A 20,923-nucleotide genomic window follows, 5' to 3' on the forward strand; every position below is an offset into this window, starting at 1 on the left:
CTGCACAGGCTACTTCTCTGGGGCGGAGTGGCTAGCAGTACCTTTCTCCTCCAAGGTCTCAAGTGACAGCAGAGAGAGAAGCAAGACTGACTCAAACAGTCTAGCAGTCTGGACTGCTCAACACAATAGATGGCAGGAAAGGGGGAACAAAACAGCACAATCAAATCAAATCAGAATTTGTTGTAACAAATTAACAGATACAATCCTTTAGCCTTTAGATATAGATATTAGCCAAGTACTATCCATCTTCAAGTGAATTACTGTATGTTGCAGTAGCAATTATTCATTCTCACCAGAGGGGGGCAGTGTAACATCACTACTTCTTTTCAATTGAATGAAATAAATAATTTGACCAGCACTGTATGGGAACAGTACAACAGTATTAACAGATATATAAACCTGAATCAGTTTATTAGAGAGCAATATTGTAAAGAAAATTGAGAAGATTAAAAACACACACCCATACACCCCACCCCGCCCACTCTCTCTGCCTCTGCATAGCTTGTGAGAATCCTGAGATTTCTGGAATGTTTGTGCTTGTGTGTGTGTGTGTGTGTGTGTGTGTGTGTGTGTGTGTGTATGTGTGTGTGTGTGTGTATGTACATCGTGCGTGCATGCATATGTGCATGTGTGTGTGTGTGTGTCTGGGCATGTTTAGAGAAGAGTAACGCACATCACACATAATTGAATCTGTGAGTTAAACAGTGGACAAATTCTTCAGATGTATCGGGGCTTTTCCCCGTTGATAATGAATATCAGCACGCTGGCCATTAGACCAGTCCTGGCTGGAGCAGCTTTCCCAGTGAGCATTTGACCCAATTTGGCCGTGTGGAACTTTGACCTACTTTACAGTCTTCACACACACGCCTGACAGCTCTCAAACATGACAACACTACATGGAGTAACGACGCTTAGAAAAAGAAAACAAATATTGATTCTAAATAAATAATAAAAGCACAACAACAATGGGAACACTGTTGTTCTGTTGTGTGCTGTTTTAAGTTGAGACCTGACTTCCCAAAACATCCCCTGGAGGACATCCAAAAGAGTTTCAGCACACTACAAAAAAAGCTGCTCTCAAACTGTTAGGGGCATGATGAACGATGGTGCACTATGTGGTGCTGCCCCAGCTATCTCTCTAGCCACTGGGCAGCATCTGAGAGCTCCACACCGGACAGGCAGTGGACACGACTCTGGACCCTGCGTCAGCTGCCCTGTGTCCCTGTAGGGGGAATGAGCAGGTGGGGAGTGTGTGACAGTGAGGATGAGGGTGTGTGTGTGTGTGTGTGTGTGTGTGTGTGTGTGTGTGTGTGTGTGTGTGTGTGACAGTGAGGATGAGGGTGGTGTGTGTGTGTGTGTGTGTGTGTGTGTGTGTGTGTGTGTGTGTGTGTGTGTGAGGGTGTGAGGGTGAGGATGGGGGTGGTGTGTGTGTGTGTGTGTGTGTGTGTGTGTGTGCGTGTCTTCGGCTGTTGTACTTTTTTCACAACTTGTGTGTGTGTGTGTGTGTGTGTGTGTGTGTGTGTGTGTGACGGTGAGGATGGGGTGGTGTGTGTGTGTGTGTGTGTGTGTGTGTGTGTGTGTGTGTGAGGGTGAGGATGGGGGTGGTGTGTGTGTGTGTGTGTGTGTGTGTGTGTGTGACGGTGAGGATGGGGTGGTGTGTGTGTGTGTGTGTGTGTGTGTGAGGGTGTGAGGATGAGGATGGGGTGGTGTGTGTGTGTGTGTGTGTGTGTGTGACGGTGAGGATGGGGGTGGTGTGTGTGTGTGTGTGTGACGGTGATGATGGGGGTGGTGTGTGTGTGTGTGTGACGGTGAGGATGGGGGTGGTGTGTGTGTGTGTGTGTGTGTGACGGTGAGGATGGGGGTGGTGTGTGTGTGTGTGTGTGTGTGTGTGTGTGTGTGTGTGTGACGGTGAGGATGGGGGTGGTGTGTGTGTGTGACGGTGAGGATGGGGTGGTGTGTGTGTGTGTGTGTGTGTGTGTGTGAGGGTGTGAGGGTGAGGATGGGTGTGGTGTGTGTGTGTGTGTGTGTGTGTGTGTGTGTGACGGTGAGGATGGGGGTGGTGTGTGTGTGTGTGTGTGTGACAGTGAGGATGGGGGTGGTGTGTGTGTGTGTGACGGTGAGGATGGGGGTGGTGTGTGTGACTGTGTGTGTGTGTGTGACGGTGATGATGGGGGTGGTGTGTGTGTGTGTGTGTGTGTGTGTGTGTGTGTGTGTGACGGTGAGGATGGGGGTGGTGCGTTACCTTCTTGTCCCGCTCGTCTGTGTCCGCACGGCTGTGGACGCTGTCGGACAGGCTGGACGAGGAGAAGGCCGGACCCTGGGAGTAGTACTGAGAACTGCGGAAGCCATCTTTCCTCAAGTTGTCACATTCTGTCAGGAGCAGAGCAGAGCAGAGCAGAGCAGAGGAGAGGAGAGGAGAGGAGAGGAGGAGAGAGAGGGGGAGACAGAGGAGGAGAGGGGGAGAGGAGAGGAGAGGAGAGGAGAGAGAAGGAGAGGAGAGGAGAGGAGAGGGGGAGAGAGCAGATGAGAGAAGAGGAGAGGAGAGGGGGGAGTAGGGAAGGGGAGGAGAGGAAAGAAGAGGAAGAGGGGGAGAGAGCAGAGAAGAGGAGAGGAGAGGGGGAGAGGGCAGGGAAGAGGGTAGGAGAGGTAGGGAGGGGCGCGGAGATGAGAGAGGAGAGACAAAGAGAAAAGAGAGGAGATAAGACAAGCAGAGAGGAGAGGAAAGAAGGGAGGATGAGGGAGGGAGAGAGAAGAAAAGATGAGGCACTGGTTAATGGTGTGTGCTGCTCCTCAGAGAGAGACTACAGTATCTGCATCAGATTACCTCACAGCACAGCTATTAGCGCTGCTATTGATTAGCATGCTGCTGTATTGTGTGTGTGTGTGTGTGTGTGTGTGTGTGTGTGTGTGTGTGTGCACAGGACAGGACAGGGAAACTGAGAGTGAGTGGGGCGTCTGGATTAAAGCCCACTGGGCTTCTGAGGGGGGCAGGACTGAGAGGGCCAATAATAATAGCTTACAGGGAGGAGTGAGACCTCTTACAGCGGATTACGCCCATGTGTGGAGTGGACCGTCCTGAGGAATTAAAACGCTTTAATCTGGCCGTGAGAACAGCACTGTGGGCCCGCCAGACTGGCCAGCCTTACACTGACCAGGGGCATGGACACACACAGCCCATCTGCACTGTGCTGGCTAGCTGTGTGTGTGTGTGTGTGTGTGTGTGTGTGTGTGTGTGTGTGTGTGTGTGTGTGTGTGTGTGTGTATGTGTGTGTGTGTGTGTGTATGTGTGTGTGTGTGTGTGTATGTGTGTGTGTGTGTGTGTATGTGTGTGTATGTGTGTGAGGAGGACATGACACTCCCCCAGTCTGATGGCAGATGGCCGGGGGAAGGTCCGGTCACTACCCAGAGGACAGGAAGTGGCCGGAGTGCTGAGGTCCCCATCTCACCCTCCCCAAACCCTCCATCCGCACACGGGCCATGCCTACTGACAGCCTCTCACTACAACACAATATAACATCCTCACACACACAGGCCATGCCTACTGACAGCCTCTCACTACAACACAATATAACATCCTCACACACACGGGCCATGCTGAGAGCCTCTTCTCTCTACAACACAATACAACATCCTCACACACACAGGCCATGCCTACTGAGAGCCTCTTCTCTCTACAACACAATATAACATCCTCACACACACAGGCCATGCCTACTGGAGCCTCTTCTCTCTACAACACAATATAACATCCTCACACACACAGGCCATGCCTACTGGAGCCTCTTCTCTCTACAACACAATATAACATCCTCACACACACAGGCCATGAGAGCCTCTTCTCTCTACAACACAATATAACATCCTCACACACACAGGCCATGCCTACTGAGAGCCTCTCTCTACAACACAATACAACATCCTCACACACACAGGCCATGAGAGCCTCTTCTCTCTACAACACAATATAACATCCACACACACACAGGCCATGTCTACTGACAGCCTCCTCTCTCTACAATATAACATCATCACACACACAGGCCATGCCTACTGAGAGCCTCTTCTCTCTACAATATAACATCATCACACACACAGGCCATGTCTACTGAGAGCCTATTCTCTCTACAACACAATATAACATCCTCACACACACAGGCCATGCCTACTGAGAGCCTCTTCTCTCTACAACACAATACAACATCCTCACACACACAGGCCATGCCTACTGAGAGCCTCTTCTCTCTACAACACAATATAACATCCTCACACACACAGGCCATGCCTACTGGAGCCTATTCTCTCTACAACACAATACAACATCCTCACACACACAGGCCATGCCTACTGAGAGCCTCTTCTCTCTACAACACAATATGAGAACACCCTGACAACTACGACACAAAAAAGACAAAACAAATTGTAATAAGACCTGATTGAAATGTTCATTTTGTTCCAAGCTAACATTGTATATTTTCATAAACCACGCTGCAAAAAAAGCTCAAATGTATCCAATTAAACTGATGATCTGTCCTTTTTGACCACTGCGGTGGTCAGACCAAAGAAGCCCTGGACAGAGAACGCATTAAAGAATTGAAGATGAATGACCTGACGAGCACACGTCTTCTCACACACCTAATGAGGACCACTCTAAACTGGGCCAACATTAATAACCCCAGAATAAGTCCACTACAAGGTGTGTGTTACTGTTCACGCTGAACTAGCCTGAATATACTGTATCAGTGAGCTGTGTGTGTGTGTGTGTGTGTGTGTGTGTGTGTGTGTGTGTGTGTGTGTGTGCGCGTGTGTGTAGTATGTGTGTAGTATGTGTGTGTGTGTGTAGTATGTGTGTAGTATGTGTGTGTGTGTGTGTGTGTGTGTGTGTGTGTGTGTGTGTGTGTGTGTGTGTGTGTGTGTGTGTGTGTGTGTGTGTGTGTGTGTGTGTGTGTGTGTGTTTAGTGTGTGTAGTATGTGTGTAGTGTGTGTGTGTGTGTGTGTGTGTGTGTGTGTGTGTGTGTGTGTGTGTGTAGACAGCTGGCCCTGACACATCTAGTCATGTGGCCTGAACAGCTCTATCTGCTGACATGACACACTCTCTCATTCCGCCCCACCGTGAGAGAGAGAGAGAGAGAGGGCTTCTCTTCATCCGTTTTCCCTCTCTCTGTTCACTCCTTCCTCCACCTCTTTGTTGTGCTGTCTCTTTCCTTTCTTTCTCCTCCTCTCTCTCTCCTCTCAACTTCACTCTCTGACATTTCCCCTCCCTCCCTCTTTCTATTCCTCCTCATATTCTGCTATCTGCATCCTTTCATCCCACTGCAAAGAGCAGCCCATCCCTCTCTCCCTCTCTCTCTCCCTCTCCTTCTCTGTTTCTCTCCATCACTCTCCCACCTGACTAGCACAAAGAGAGGTAATTACCTCATCTGGAGCTTGGTGCAGAGGCTCGCTTTCTCCCTTTCCCTTCACACACACACAGGCAGGCACACACACACGCGCACGTACACACACACACACACACACACACACACACACACACACACCCAAACACTCACATCAGTGAGCACAGTGAGATTTGGCAAAGTCACCGCCCAGCTCTACTGCAGCAGAAAATCACCATGAGGATGTGGGATGGTCACGGGATTATGCATGCATATGCACCAACACAACCCAATACCCTCTCCAACACACAGGTACAGCAAATACATACACACAGTCCAACCTCCCTTCCATCACACAGGTACAGCAAACACACACACACACACACAGTCCAACCTACTCTCCTCCACACAGGTACAGCACACACACACACACACACACACGGTCCAACCTCCCCTCCATCACACAGGTACAGCACATACACACACACACGGTCCAACCTCCTCTCCATCACACAGATACAGCAAATACACACACACACACACACACACACACACACACACACACACACACACACACACACACACAGTCCAAAATATAAGACTATCTATACCAATCAGATGTTCTGTTACTATGGCAATCACTCTCATCATGACAGGTGTGTGTTGAAAGATGAGGAACTCTTGTTTGATGCTCTTGATGTCGTGTTTTTTCAGTGGTGCCATTGAAGAACATCAGAGGGCCGAAGTGAGACGAGTGGCCATGACAACCAGATCAATACACAGACAGAAGATACAGGGGAACGGTGCAGGAGACAGGACTCACAGCAGGGGGCGCCACCAGTCACACACGCACAGAAGGGGCAAAGGAGCAGCGTGGCCTACATTGAAAACTTTACACACACACACACACACACACGCACACACACACACACGGTGACACGTGTTTGAAAAACACTCACCCAGAGAGGAACAAAGGCGAGGACGACTCAGAGGACAAAGTGTTACGACGACTATACTACACTCACACACACACACACACACACACACACACACACGTCCCAATCTCACAGAGCAACGCTCTTTATGTGAGAGTCTCCTCAGCAGACATGCCTGTTCAGATGGTCGGATCACCATAGCACACAACACAACATCTACTGTGGGCAGGCCATTTCACAGTAGAAAAACAGGGACAGGTCATATTTAAAGGGACAGGTCACATCATTTAAAGGCACACTCAATAGATTTGGGTATTTCTGGTGACTCTCTAGCTCCCCCTAGAGTTGTGATATATTTATATTTTACTGTGCCGTTGTAAATAGCCTACTTCTCATGACTTGTTCCCCCTGTACGTACTGAAACTGCTCTTGCTGTGGAGGCGAAGGATTAACAACAGGCAAAAACTATCTCCAAAGAGCTCTATCTACTCACAAGGTAACGGTTCATGATTCTTGCCAGATGTCTCCGGGCTGGCAATTCAATGAAGTTGTAAGACTCTTGTTAGCAATTCACTATGGCTATGCTCTTTAGCTCTGCTAAGTGATTCCCCTACTAAATTAGTTTAGTTTAGCTAGTTTTAGAGGTTATATCAAGGTGGAAATCTTGCACAGTGTACTGTACCTTTAATCACATCGTGCTTGACCAGCAGGCATCTTTGTTCTTGTATTTCTACTTTTTTGCTCGTCCAAAGCATTATGTGCAAATAACACCATTAACTACATATAACTACATATAATACATAACTACATATAATATATCTTACTACATGAATATAGGCATACTGCATAGCATGTGTTACATTCAATGTATGTTTGTACGAAGAACCACGCTTGCAATTTATATATTTAAATATAGCCTATACATGTATAAATATACACGCTAAAGCTGTCAGGGAAGCTCTGCAGAGAAAATGCAAGCAATAGCATAAAACGAGCGAAAACGAAAAACGAAACCGAAACCAGAGATGAAATCGCCAATCCTGCATAGTTCCTCTTTAAGAATAAAAGTTAAATATATTTTATCATATTTAGTGCTGATCTATCTAACAGCTGAACTCTAGGCCTAGGTTGTTGTTGCTGTTGTTGTTGTTGTTGTTGTTGTTGTTTGAGAGTGCACTGGTAACCCTGGCTGACCATTATCAGCTCCGATCGTTGGCTGTGCAGTCTCTGTCTTCACACACACACACACACACTCCCATTGGCCTGAGTTCAATTTCACACTAACGCATGACAGCCATTGATTTCTGTCCACGCACATACAGTAGTGACAGCCGACGGCCTGTAGAAGGCGTCCCTCCAGGAGCGCTGTTGTGTGTGTGTAGTGTCCTGGCCGGCGTGTGTGTTTATAGGTCATAAAACGATCGCAGCAGGCCACTGCATCTGCTGTAAACACAGTGTGCCAGGTGACTTAATATTCCCCTAATAAATGTCTTCTAAAGAGAAGAGAGGCATTGAGGTGGTGTTCAATACAAAGCAGTTCTTCAGCAACGATGTAAACCAACACAGACACATAAAAACTCCATGGTGCAAAGTTCATAGGCTCTTTTACTTCAGTCCTTTAACACTCATTAACAGCCCGGCTATACACAACTAGTGGCCCACTACAGTTTCTAAGTGTTACAAACAAGCACTACCCTCTCTCTCTCTCTCTCTCTCTCTCTCTCTCTGTGTAATCCCATAACAGAAGGGATTTAGATAGTGGATGTCACATGACATGTGGCACCTGCTCAAGTCCTAAGTCAAACACAAGTCACATGCCGATGGTACAGCATGAATATAAATAGTGACGGGCACGGCCAGACAGATGGGAAATGGCTATAGGGCCCTCTGAGCCGACCGGAAGTGAACCTTTTAGGTCCATTTGAAGATTAAGATTAAAGACGTCTAAGGTGTCGTTGGCCAAATGGGGACTTTGGTTTTAGGGGATGTTATTTTGCCAGGTTTCCAAGCGCGAGGGCGTTCATGGAGAAAAGTGTTGGGCCACATTCACCTGGACAACCACCGCGCCGCGCGCCAGGAGTCAGCGGTCCAATCTGGGCCAGTCTCTGGTCAGCCATCTGCCGCGCACACCGTCGCTACGACAACAGTGTCAAATGGAGGTCGTATGAAACTCACACGATAACCATTAGCATTCAAGGACAACATGGAGACAGAGAGAGAGAGAGGGGGATAGAGAGGGGGGGAGAGGGAGAGAGAGAGAGAGAGGGAGAGAGAGAAAGAGAGAGAGAGAGAAGCCCGAATAATCCTGTAACGGCCACTCCAACTGATGCAGGCCTGCTGCACTCACTCTCCTAATTAAGAAGCACAATGATGCGCACAGGGGTGCACAGGGGGCTGCGTGGTGTATCAGGTCTCTGGGGAAGAGGTGAGAGTGGAATCAGATACCCAGTGGCTAAGCAGCCCCCCAGCAGCCCCCCCGCCCACACACTTCATCTCCCCCCCGCCCACACACTTCATCTCCGCCCCGCTGTGCTTGACCTATCCGGGGCACGGAGGAGAGCTTTTAAGGTCCACCCTGTGCGTCTACAACGGATTCATTTTCCTCTTCAAAGGGCTGCACAACGTGCACACAGACCCACATTAGAAAGCAATCTGATTGTCTCACACTACAGTACATGATAATCTTATTGAGATCTCATAAGATGAACTCGATTCAACATCAAACTAAATATCTTAGGAGGTCATTATGACACTAAATATAGTTCAGTGATTTCAAGTAACTGAGGGGGGCCACTGACTGGCATGATAAAGCTGGCAGATGCCTGGCATGAATCTGCCCTTACTGTACTGCCCTCGTCTGGCATGAGTCTGGGCCTTATCTGGCATGAGTCTGGGCCTTATCTGGCATGAATCTGGGCCTTATCTGGCATGGAATATGGCTTTAACTGGCATGACTCAGGCAGACACTGATCTCATTGCTTCTGAAGTCTTGACTGGACAGTGCAGATGACCAGATCTAGACCCAACACGTGGTGCAGAACATATTCCATATAAAAATGCCATCACCAACACAGACCACATCACACATCACTTCTGACAGTGCCGGGCCTGAGAGGACCGGCGTGCACCTGATGCGATTAGGCACTGAGAGGTGGTGTCATGAAGAGTTAGTGTGGAGGTGGTGTCATGAGCAGTTAGTGTGGAGAGAACTGCTCCTGTTCTGTTTTATAAGATGCAGCTGGAATGGAAGTAATGAATCCATTCCACACATATCCAGACAGCTAGACAGGCCGAGCTGCTCCGGGGCAGATGGATCTCTATTCTCTAAGGGCTCCTTTTGACACGGCAGCTTCAGCTGTAGGCCACTGTGGATCAAGGTGTCAGGACAGTTCAGTGTGTGTCTTTTTATGGTGAGCACATACCCAGATACATCTGGCCCAGGTCTGGCTCTCATCTGGCCCAGAGGTCCCAGAACCACAGACCCATTTAGGTCTAGGAGTCAGCTAGCTTGCTATCTTAATGATGCGCTTCGATGCATCCAATCTCCTTTTAAAGACTTAACTAATGACCTCGGCTTAATGGACACTACGTACAGAGACTCAGCAGCGAGCTGGACACAGCTGACCTCTGGCAAAAGCCCCGCCGTGAGATGGACTGTGCTCAGGAGTGTGTGTGTGTGTGTGTGTGTGTGGACTATTCTGCACTAATCAGACTGCTGCTCTTGGCACTGGGAGCAAGCTGAGGAGAATGACTCTCTAGTCCACTCTTGGAGCTCTGCTCTGCTCTGCTAGCGTACAGTAGCTACAGTTAGCTGGGACAGGAGGATGCTGAAGAGAGTGACTCTCTAGTCCACTCTTAGAGCTCTGCTCTGCTGTGCTCTGCTGTGCTCTGCTCTGCTCTGTTAGCGTACAGTAGCTACAGTGAGCTGGGACAGGAGGATGCTGACGACTCCAAGGTCATTGATTCAAACAAAGGGAGCGCTGCTGATAAAAAGGACTAAATTAATCAGTTGTGATGGAGGTTCTGTAGTTTTTGGATGAGGGCGCTTGTGAAAAGCACAGAATTTAGCTGAGGTGGTGTGTGTATGTGTGTGTGTGTGCGTGTGTGTGTGTGTGTGTGTGTGTGTGTGTGTGTGTGTGCGTGTGTGTGTGTGTGTGTACCTCTGAGGGCAGTCTTGAGGTGGTGTGCGTGTGTGTGTGTGTGTGTGTGTGTGTGTGTGTGTGTGTGTACCTCTGAGGGCGGTCTTCAGGTGGTGTGTGTGTGTGTGTGCATGTGTGTGCGTGTGTGTGTGTGTGTGTGTGTGTGTGTGTGTGTGTGTACCTCTGAGGGCGGTCTTCAGGTTGACCTTGGCCTGTTTGTGCAGGTCCTTGTGTGTGTGTATGCGTGTGTGTGTGTATGCGTGTGTGTGTACCTCTGAGGGCGGTCTTCAGGTTGACCTTGGCCTGTTTGTGCAGGTCCTTGTGTGTGTGTGTGCACGTGTGTGCGTGTGTGTGTGTGTGTGTGTGTGTGTGTGTGTGTGTACCTCTGAGGGCGGTCTTCAGGTTGACCTTGGCCTGTGTGTGCAGGTCCTTGTGTGTGTGTATGCGTGTGTGTGTGTATGCGTGTGTGTGTACCTCTGAGGGCGGTCTTCAGGTTGACCTTGGCCTGTGTGTGCAGGTCCTTGTGTGTGTGTATGCGTGTGTGTGTGTATACGTGTGTGTGTACCTCTGAGGGCGGTCTTCAGGTTGACCTTGGCCTGTGTGTGCAGGTCCTTGTGTGTGTGTGTGCGCGTGTGTGCGTGTGTGTGTGTGTGTGTGTGTGTGTGTGTGTGTGTGTGCGTGTGTGTGTGTGTACCTCTGAGGGCGGTCTTGAGGTTGACCTTGGCCTGTGTGTGCAGGTCCTCCACGCAGGGTGGTCTGGCGCCGGGCAGGAAGACGTTCTCCTGCTGGTGCCACGGGGCCTGGTAGTGCACCGTCCACTTGCTCTCATCGTCCAGGCTGGACACGGCTGTGGACACACACACACACACACACACACACACACACACACACACACACACCTGCAGGTTAGGGCAAAGGTCCAGTGGCAAGGCTCACAAGGGGTTAAAGAGCGCCAGTAGAATGGAACATATACTGTATCTCCATTGTGATGTCACTTAAGCTGACTAAGCATTTCTTAACTTCCTGCTGCTCAGACGCAGATGCACATATGGACTTGTAGTTTTGGACCAAGCTCAGAAGCTGTGTAGGCACTACTGTAGGCACCCATTGGGCTTCTGGGATCTCTTACTCTGGCTTTCATTTTGTTTTGCAAAACATTTTCTCAAGCTTTGTCAAATGCCATATCTGAGGGAAATCACATAATTATCACAATTAGATGAATAGCTGGTTATAATGACCCACTTAACAGTGATTTACAGCACTGCTATGTAAATACCATTACAGCCACCATTTCAAAAGGCAATGTGTTTAAGATTGTCGTTTCTTTTTTTAAGTTCATTTTAAAAATAAGCAACACAAAAATAACAACGTCCGTTTTGTTCTGGGAACGCTTGTCCCTCCAACCGCAGCATCTGAATCTGTTTTTATCCCGCAAACAGCGCCGGCCCTTTGAGGCGAGGCCAACCATGTGAGCTGGACTTGGCTGCCCTCGGAGTCTGCAGGGTGACGGAGCGGCCGTGGGACGGGCAGGAGGCGTTTGGGCAGCAGGGTGGGAGAACAGAGCGCTCGTCTGCTCCGTGCCCACGGCTGGGCTCTTAATTTGATTAGGGCGCTGTCAGAGGGCAGCCCCTGAGTGCCCGCGCGCCCGCGCCACTCTCCCGCCCGCGCCACTCGCCCGCATACTCGCTTGCCCGCCCGCGCCACTCTCCCGCCCGCGCCACTCTCCCGCTGGGAGCTCTGAGCCACGGCTGATCCCGGATGCCAGTCGATCACCAGCGGGCATGGGAGCGCCTCGTCAATACCTATTGATCGGGCTCAGCGCTGATCATTTCCTGATCCTGCAGGAAATCAGGTCAGCAGAGCAGTGCGGTGACACGCGACATGGGGACATGGGACTCAACACGCTTAGCACCTCTGGCCTCTGGACATGCTGGACATGCTGGACACAGGATACACACCAGGCAGATCTGCTCATCTAGTTCCATATATACAGTACATACTACAGTAGTATATGTACATATTATGTACATAGTATATATGTACAGTATGTATGTATGTATACAGTGTATGCATATATACATACAGTATATACATACACACATACATATATAATAAATAGTATAAATGATAAATAATAAACATTTAAGACATTGAATGCATGTGCATTTCAAACCTTAAGCACATAACTGAGTTACACCCATAAGTGACTACAGTACATATGACTGCAGTGTGGACTTTATGTGTAAGTTGTGTCCCTTCCGTAGTGTCCACATCCCTGTGTCCTGTCCCTGCTCTGCCCCCGTACTGGACTCATGTGGTGTGTGTGTGTGTGTGTGTGTGTGTGTGTGTGTGTGTGTGTGTGTGTGTGTGTGTGTGTATGCGGCGCTGTCTGCCTATAGAGCAGCAGGAGGACACACAGGACAGGACACACTGCAGCCGCAGCAGTGTGAGAAGAGAGGCGTCATTAAGCATGTCTCTGCGCTCAGCCCTAAATGAGGCTACGTGGGCTAGCAGGTACAGTAGGATTAGAGTGAATAATGATGCTGTGGGACGCCTGACGGGAGCAGGTCGTAAACCTGTCGGCCAGGCTCCAGCACCTGGCAACCCCGCCACCCTCGCCACCCCCCCTCCCAAAACAACCTCCACACACCCCCTACCACCTCAACCCCCACACACTCCCACTCCAACCCCTACACCACCCATCACAACCCCTACACACCACCCACCCCTGAGATCTCTCTTTCAGGGGACCTTGCCTGCCAAGAGTGCACCTCCACCACCGACACAGAACACCAGCCCTGTCCTGAAACAGACTACTGACACAGAACACCAGCCCTGTCCTGAAACAGACTACTGACACAGAACACCAGCCCTGTCCTGAAACAGACTACTGACACAGAACACCAGCCCTGTACTGAAACAGACCACTGACACAGAACACCAGCCCTGTACTGAAACAGACCACTGACACAGAACACAGAACACCAGCCCTGTACTGAAATAGACCACTGACACAGAACACAGAACACCAGCCCTGTACTGAAACAGACCACTGACACAGAACACCAGCCCTGTCCTGAAACAGACTACTGACACAGAACACCAGCCCTGTCCTGAAACAGACCACTGACACAGAACACCAGCCCTGTCCTGAAACAGACTACTGACACAGAACACCAGCCCTGTACTGAAACAGACTACTGACACAGAACACCAGCCCTGTACTGAAACAGACCACTGACACAGAACACAGAACACGAGCCCTGTACTGAAACAGACCACTGACACAGAACACAGAACACCAGCCCTGTACTGAAACAGACCACTGACACAGAACACCAGCCCTGTACTGAAACAGACTACTGACACGGAACACAGAACACCAGCCCTGTCCTGAAACAGACCACTGACACAGAACACAGAACACCAGCCCTGTACTGAAACAGACCACTGACACAGAACACAGAACACCAGCTCTGTACTCCATCACACCAGGCAGACTGGTGCAGGCTCTCCTCAGGTGCAGCCCCAGCTAGCGTATGCTGATTGGGGGAGCGACCCATTTCAATAGTTCTCCTCCTCCTGGGAGCAAGACTGTGTGATTGCTGTGCGCAAAAATAAAGCCCATCCATCCCTCATGGAGAAGTGTGCAATCTGCTGCTCGGGGACAGCTCAAGGTGACCTGGAAAAGCGGGTTGGCATGGGGAAGTTGGCATGACAATGGGATAATTATGGGATGGGAAGGGAGGAAGACGTTCTGATTCACGATAAGATTGATGTCTGATCCCGCTCGGCAAATCAGTATGAAATCAGCTGATAGCTGGAAAATCCTCATGCCTACTGTACCCATAAACGGAAGTTAGCGCAATCTAACAATCTGAGATTTAACACAACACAGCAGCTGATAGCAAAGCAATGATCACATCTTAACAGAGCATGTCAATCTGCTGACCAACTCAAATGGAAAGGTCTCTCAGCTCCGGGACACACACACACACACACACACAGAGCGCTCTCTCTCCTCTGCTCAATCCAAGCCCCTAGAAACCGATAGAGAAAAGATGGATCTGCACCCAAACTGCATGAGCCCCAGAACAAAGCAAAGCGTTCCGGCTCTTGAGAAAAGCCCACACATCCCCATTCAGAGCTGAGCGCGGCAGAACCTCCTACCATGAAATCGGACAAGAGAGAGAGAGAGAGAGAGAGAGAGAGAGAGAGAGAGAGAGAGAGAGAGAGAGAAGCAGCTAACCGCCCCGTCCTGCACCCCAGAGCTCCCTTAAGCCCCCTCCACTCACGGATTAACTACCCCGGCAAGTTCTCCAGCACACAGATGCCCCACTGGGGGCACTGGCAGGTACACAAAGGGCAGAAGAAGAGAGTCCAGAATGCACACACAGATGAGTATGGCCACCCATGTGGACCAGATGCATTGTGCAGACACAACACAACACAACACGTGCAGTCCCATTGTGAAATTTAGAGTCCTTAAATATTTATATCAAGACTATGACCTTGAGTGATGGGGTCTGTGCCGCTACCGCACACACATACACACACACACACACACACACACACACACGCACACACACACACACACACACGCAGCATCAGATAGATATCAGCCCGAAAGGGACATGCTGCTTACCCTTCTTCTTGAAGTACTTGATGACCGATTTGAGCGTGGTGCCGATGAACACCATTGTTCCAGGTGTGTGTGTGTGTGTGTGTGTGTGTGTGTGTGAGGATGAGAGTGCTAGCGGGGCGGTCTGCGGTAGCAGCTGTGGTGGAGCTCAGTCCGGCGTCTGAGAGCCGAGTGGAGCGGAGGACGAGAGAGAAGGAGGCACGGCACAGACTCTGCCCACAGCACACACACACACACACACACACACACCAGCTCTCTCAACCACCAAACACACACACACACACACACTCCCTCCCTCCTTCTTACACACACAGTCCCAGTGAGCTCACAGGCTGGCAGAGAAAGACCACTCCTCCTCCTCTCTCACACACACACTCTCTTTCTCTCTCTCTCTCACACACACACTCTCTCTCTCTCTCTCTCTCTCTCTCTCTCTGTCTCTCTCTCTCTCTCTCTCTCTCTCTCTCTCTCCTTCTCTCCACCTCTCTCTCTCCAATGTTCCGTCCCCCTGGGCATATCCACTACTACAACCGTCTCTGTTCTGTCTCTGCCCGTCTGTCCAGCCTGGAAGTGATGTCGCACCCCTACCCTCCCCTCCCCTCCCTCACACTCACACTTACACATGCCGCATGTATGAGCCTCTCTCTCTTCTCTCTTCTCTCTCTTTCTCTCCATCTCTCCCTCTCTTCTTTATGTTCCTCTCATTCTCTGTGGCCAGACTTTAGCGCACTGTCTGTGACTGCTGTCACCTTCCCCTCTCCTAGCCAAGGACGCCGTGGTCCCATCATCACTTCCTGCACAATAGAGCCACCACGGAGGCATCTCTTGGACACAAGCCAGACACACATGTTCCCATTCAAACTGTTTTATGTGTGTGTGTAAACGTTAATGCACCACCCTCCCTCCCTCTCTCCCTCTCTCTCTCCCTCCCTCCCTCTCTTCCTCTCTTCCTTGTGTCTGTGTCTTTGTCTTAACAGCGCTGCACAGCAGGGGTTAGTGAGAGTGATGTTGGGATGGCACGGGAGACTCACACACACACACACACACACACACACACACACACACACACACACACACACGTTTGCTGCAGTGCAGGAGAGACCCCTTTGGGCTGCTGTGCCTCCTCACCAGGGGGCTGGACACTATACAGTACAGTACAGTATGGCTCTCTATACATTAAGACTGAACTAAACCCTTTGGGCTGCTCTGCCTCCTCACCAGGGCTGGACACTATACAGTACAGTACAGTATGGCTCTCTATACATTAAGACTGAACTAAACCCTTTGGGCTGCTCCTCCTCACCAGGGGGCTGGACACTATACAGTACAGTACAGTATGGCTCTCTATACATTAAGACTGAACTAAACCCTTTGGGCTGCTCTGCCTCCTCACCAGGGCTGGACACTATACAGTACAGTACAGTATGGCTCTCTATACATTAAGACTGAACTAAACCCTTTGGGCTGCTCCTCCTCACCAGGGGGCTGGACACTATACAGTACAGTACAGTATGGCTCTCTATACATTAAGACTGAACTAAACCATCAGCACTTCTCTGCCTCTGGCTCTCTGGGTGCGGAGTTGAAACAGCACGCATGCATAGGATGGTATGTGCTACGCATATAAACATGCATGCTGTACAATGGCACACACACACACACACACACACACACACACACACAGATACAACTAAATGCAACTAAACAGAACACTCTGTTTCTCTCTCCACTCCCCGCCCCTCTCTGTCTCTCTCACACACACACACACACACACACACACAAACACAGTAGTGCAAGTCAGAGATTTAGCGCTAATTTGCAGTCCCGTGTCGTAAACGGTTTGCCCCAGAGTCCGCACGGATGCCAGCGTGGCACGAGGCGCCAGGTGTAAGCGGGGTCAGGGGTCAGCCCCAACACAGCTCTTAAGAGGCTTGTCCGCATCACACCTTATTACGGGCATCAAGCCTTGTTTCAGAGGTGCTAGAAATCCCCATCTCTCTCACACACACACAAAACACACACACACACACACACAACACACACACAAACATAGGCAACCATGAAAGGAGGTACACAACTCAACAATCTATTAATTATTCAGGGGCGCCACAAATATGTCAGGCACATTATGCTTCAAACCCAGAGGCTTCAGAGAGAGAGAGAGCGGTCGATAATGTGAAGCTGGATTATGGGAGACAGAGAGCAATAAAGAAGTGAACGGAGATAAAACTAACTCGGTGTGTGTCAGAAAGAGATAGAATAAGATATCATAGGGAGGAAAACAGAGCAAGAATGAGAGTGAGTTACAGAATGCAATCTGCAACAAAAAAAAGAGAGAGAGAGAGGGAGGGAGAGGGAGAGAGAGAGAGGGAGAGAGAGATGGGACAGATAGGGAAAGAGTGAAATGCTATTTCTTTCACACATGGTCCTGTCTATCAGCTGCAGTTGAGCTGCCGTCATACAGTAGCCTGATTGCTGGCGCAGGTCCAGCCCCATTCCCACTCCCACTCATATTCCCACTCATATTCCCACTCATATATTCCCACTCATATTCCCACTCCCACTCATATTCCCACTCATATTCCCACTCATATTCCCACTCATATTCCCACTCCCGTTCCCCTCCCGGGCCGAGCTGCGGGCGCTGTGTGCCGAGTGCCAAGGTCATCCCATCTCTATTGATTCCCTCTCTGCGTCACTACGCCCCATTCAGCACGACTCCAATTTAATAATCCCATTCAGGGCGAGATTGCCGTGCAGGTCCATATATAGGCGGCCCATCTCCCTCACCACAACTCCCTCTCTGATAGGCTACAGCACGCTCCGTCATTAGCATATCTGCACCAACTCCCTCTCTGATAGGCTACAGCACGCTCCTTCATTAGCATATCTGCACCAACTCCCTCTCTGATAGGCTACAGCACGCTCCTTCATTAGCATATCTGCACCAACTCCCTCTCTGATAGGCTACTGCACGCTCCGTCATTAGCATATCTGCACCAACTCCCTCTCTGATAGGCTACTGCACGCTCCGTCATTAGCATATCTGCACCAACTCCCTCTCTGATAGGCTACAGCACGCTCCGTCATTAGCATATCTGCACCAACAACTTCAGTGCGCACTTCCACTTTTACTCTGTGTGACTCTGGAGGCCATTTTGAGGCCTCCACCAGTGTGCTGGAGGGGTAGCGGAGCTCCAATAGGTGGGTGTAGCGGCTCTCTCTCCCCTGACTACCCCGCTGGTGCTGGTGCTTGAGGGGTAGCAGAGCTCCAATAGGGGGGTGTAGCGGGGCTCTCTCTCCCCTGACTACCCCGCTGGTGCCCCGCTGGTGCCCCGTGTTCACGGCTGGCTTGCCCCATTGTGCCCCTGGGCTGGCCGCGGTCTCCATGGCTATAGCCCAGTTGGGTCCGGCACCACACAAACACCCCAGAGAGAACTGGACCGGGCCCTCTAGAGGGGCACCTCTCTCGTTTCTGGACAACGCACCAAATAATGAGGACGACCCCTGACCCCCCCCCCCCCCCCCCCACTGGCTCCCTAAACAAGAGCTCCCCTCCCCTCTCCTCTCCTCTCCTCCCCTCCCCTCCCCTCTCCTCTCCCTCCTCTCCTCTTCTCCTCCCATCTCCTCTCCTCCTCTCCTCTCCTCTCCTCTCCTCTCCCCTCCATGGGCCGTTAAAGGCAGCGGTGCCAAGAGGGTTAGTCTGAGGGCTGAGCCCCAGCACAGAGAGGACACAGCTCAGGCTGCAGCTCTCATGGCTCTTATTTACAGTTCAGAGGCCAGATTAGCCATTAGGATTGAGGCCAGGGCCAAGATAGAGCTGGATTCTGAGCCACGCTTTCCAACGTCTATGATTTACGAGGCTGGAAACAACGTGAAGCATACTGGTTGGAACTGGACCCAAACACTTACACATGCTCTTGGATAACACACAGCCAAGCGGTTATTTGGCTCCACAAGTGTGTCCAATGCTATGCTGAAAATGCTTTGGGGTTGACAGTGATTCACTTCACACTTGCATCTCTCTATCAGTATGTTCAGAGTATTTCAGAGGGAGCAGTGCGTACGGCTTCACTCAGAGAATGAATACTTTACTGTATGTGTCGGCTCAGAGAGGGAGGGAGAGGGGAGTCATTCCCAAAGAAACGCCACTGAATGCACCTCATCAAAGCGCTCCGACAATAGAGCGGAATATATTAGGGACTGAGACGGACCCCCTGTTAGGACCAGGGCTAGTGAAGGACCCCTGGAGTGGGCTCCATTAATGATTCCCCTTCTCTCTCCCCTTCACTCTCCCTCTTCTCTCTCCCTGTTGCCTTGTCTCATGGTTCCCCTTCTCTCTCCCTCTTCTCTCTCCCCTTCTCTCTCCCTGTTGCCTTGTCTCATGGTTCCCCTTCTCTCTCCCCTTCACTCTCCCTCTTCTCTCTCCCTGTTGCGCTGTCTCAGGCCTGATTTGATGATGTGAGGAAGAGAGAGGCGGCACGGAGGAATAAAAATGCTGTTTAGAGTTTTCATGAAGAAGAGCGCTGGGTGCAGGGAGATGCAGTATACATTAGATATTTTAGGCATTCTCTCACTGATCCCCTCACTAACATCTTAATCAAACGAGAGCACTGTGAATAATGGAGGCTCTGGAGATAGATATGGGCTAGATTTGAGACAGATTACAATATTCATTGTGTGAAGTTAAAAAAACGCATCACGCAACTGAATGTAACGGGAGAGGAGTGGTTTTCTCCTGATTTGGTAAAGGAGCTTGACTAGCATGACCTTCTACTGTAAAATCACCATTACATCCCCAGAGCCCGTGTACAGTACACATCTTTACAGAAGACATGCATTAAAAATTCAGCTATCTAAATTATGTAAAAGCACAAGCTCAGGCTTACATATTGAACACGTATGAAAGCTCAAGCATACATATCACACACAAGCAAACGTATCACACACATATGAAAGCTCAAGCAAATATATCGTACGCATATCAAAGCAAATGTAAACATATCGTACGTGTATGAAAGCTCAGACAAACATATCGTACACGTATGAAAGCAAATGTAAACATATCGTACGCGTATGAAAGCTCAGACAAACATATCGTACATGCATGAAAAGCAAGTGCAAAGGCCAGCAGAGCCTCATACAACATGCTACTCATCACCCCCGGACTCACGGAGGGGTCACACAACTCCAGAGGACGAGTCCCTCGCCGTGTCCATTGCCACCTGCTCTCCCAGTCTTATCAGACAACCGCCAGTCCCCTGGACCATCACAATGGAGCCATTCTGTCCCAATGTCATCCATCAAAGGCAGGTGGAGTGCAACACTGCCCCCACCCCCACCCCCACCCCCACCCCTATCTGGCTGATCTCTTAGGAGCCTCTCTGTCTGAGATGTGACTGAGTCCCTTATCCAGCACCAGAGGCCAGAGTTGAGGGTCCCACTGGACCCCCCTGGACCTGGTGGTGGGGGTTGAGTAATGACGCTGCTAACAGCACCAGCGGGGTGAGCCATTCATCAAACAAATGATGAATATGGTGAAAGGGATCCAAAAAACGGCCGCAGCAGGTAGACGTGGGGGGCTAACGCTAAATATGCTAAATATGCTAAATATGCTAAATATGCCAAATATGCTATAAGCTTCCATAAATACCAGAGCATGTGCTCGAGAATGAACGAATGACAAACAGCGGCTCCATGGTAGCTGAGCAGAGAAGCCAAGAATAAACTAAGCAGTCGGCGCCATCGCTCTTTTTTTGGGACAAGTCCCAACGGTCAAAAACAATTAACTATGGACAAATATTCAGACTGATCTGTGGCCCTACTGCCTTAAGG

At 50.1% G+C, this 20,923-nt stretch overlaps 1 protein-coding gene across 1 annotated transcript in view; it reads right to left on the reverse strand.

The window, feature by feature from the left end:
* The window catches only part of nhsl1a (NHS-like 1a), a 30,418-nt gene extending 15,272 nt beyond the window's left edge, over positions 1–15,146 (reverse strand). The window contains exons 1-4 of the mRNA XM_062522201.1: positions 15,092–15,146; positions 11,955–12,248; positions 11,141–11,293; positions 2,243–2,370 (exon numbers count right to left, since the gene is read on the reverse strand). Coding sequence (XP_062378185.1) covers positions 2,243–2,370; positions 11,141–11,293; positions 11,955–12,248; positions 15,092–15,146 — 630 coding nt within the window. The remainder of the gene's footprint in view (positions 1–2,242; positions 2,371–11,140; positions 11,294–11,954; positions 12,249–15,091) is intronic.
* Between the last annotated feature and the right edge of the window lie 5,777 nt (positions 15,147–20,923).

This window comes from Sardina pilchardus, chromosome 20 (genome assembly GCF_963854185.1).
Source record: "Sardina pilchardus chromosome 20, fSarPil1.1, whole genome shotgun sequence".
Lineage (NCBI taxonomy): Eukaryota > Metazoa > Chordata > Actinopteri > Clupeiformes > Clupeidae > Sardina > Sardina pilchardus.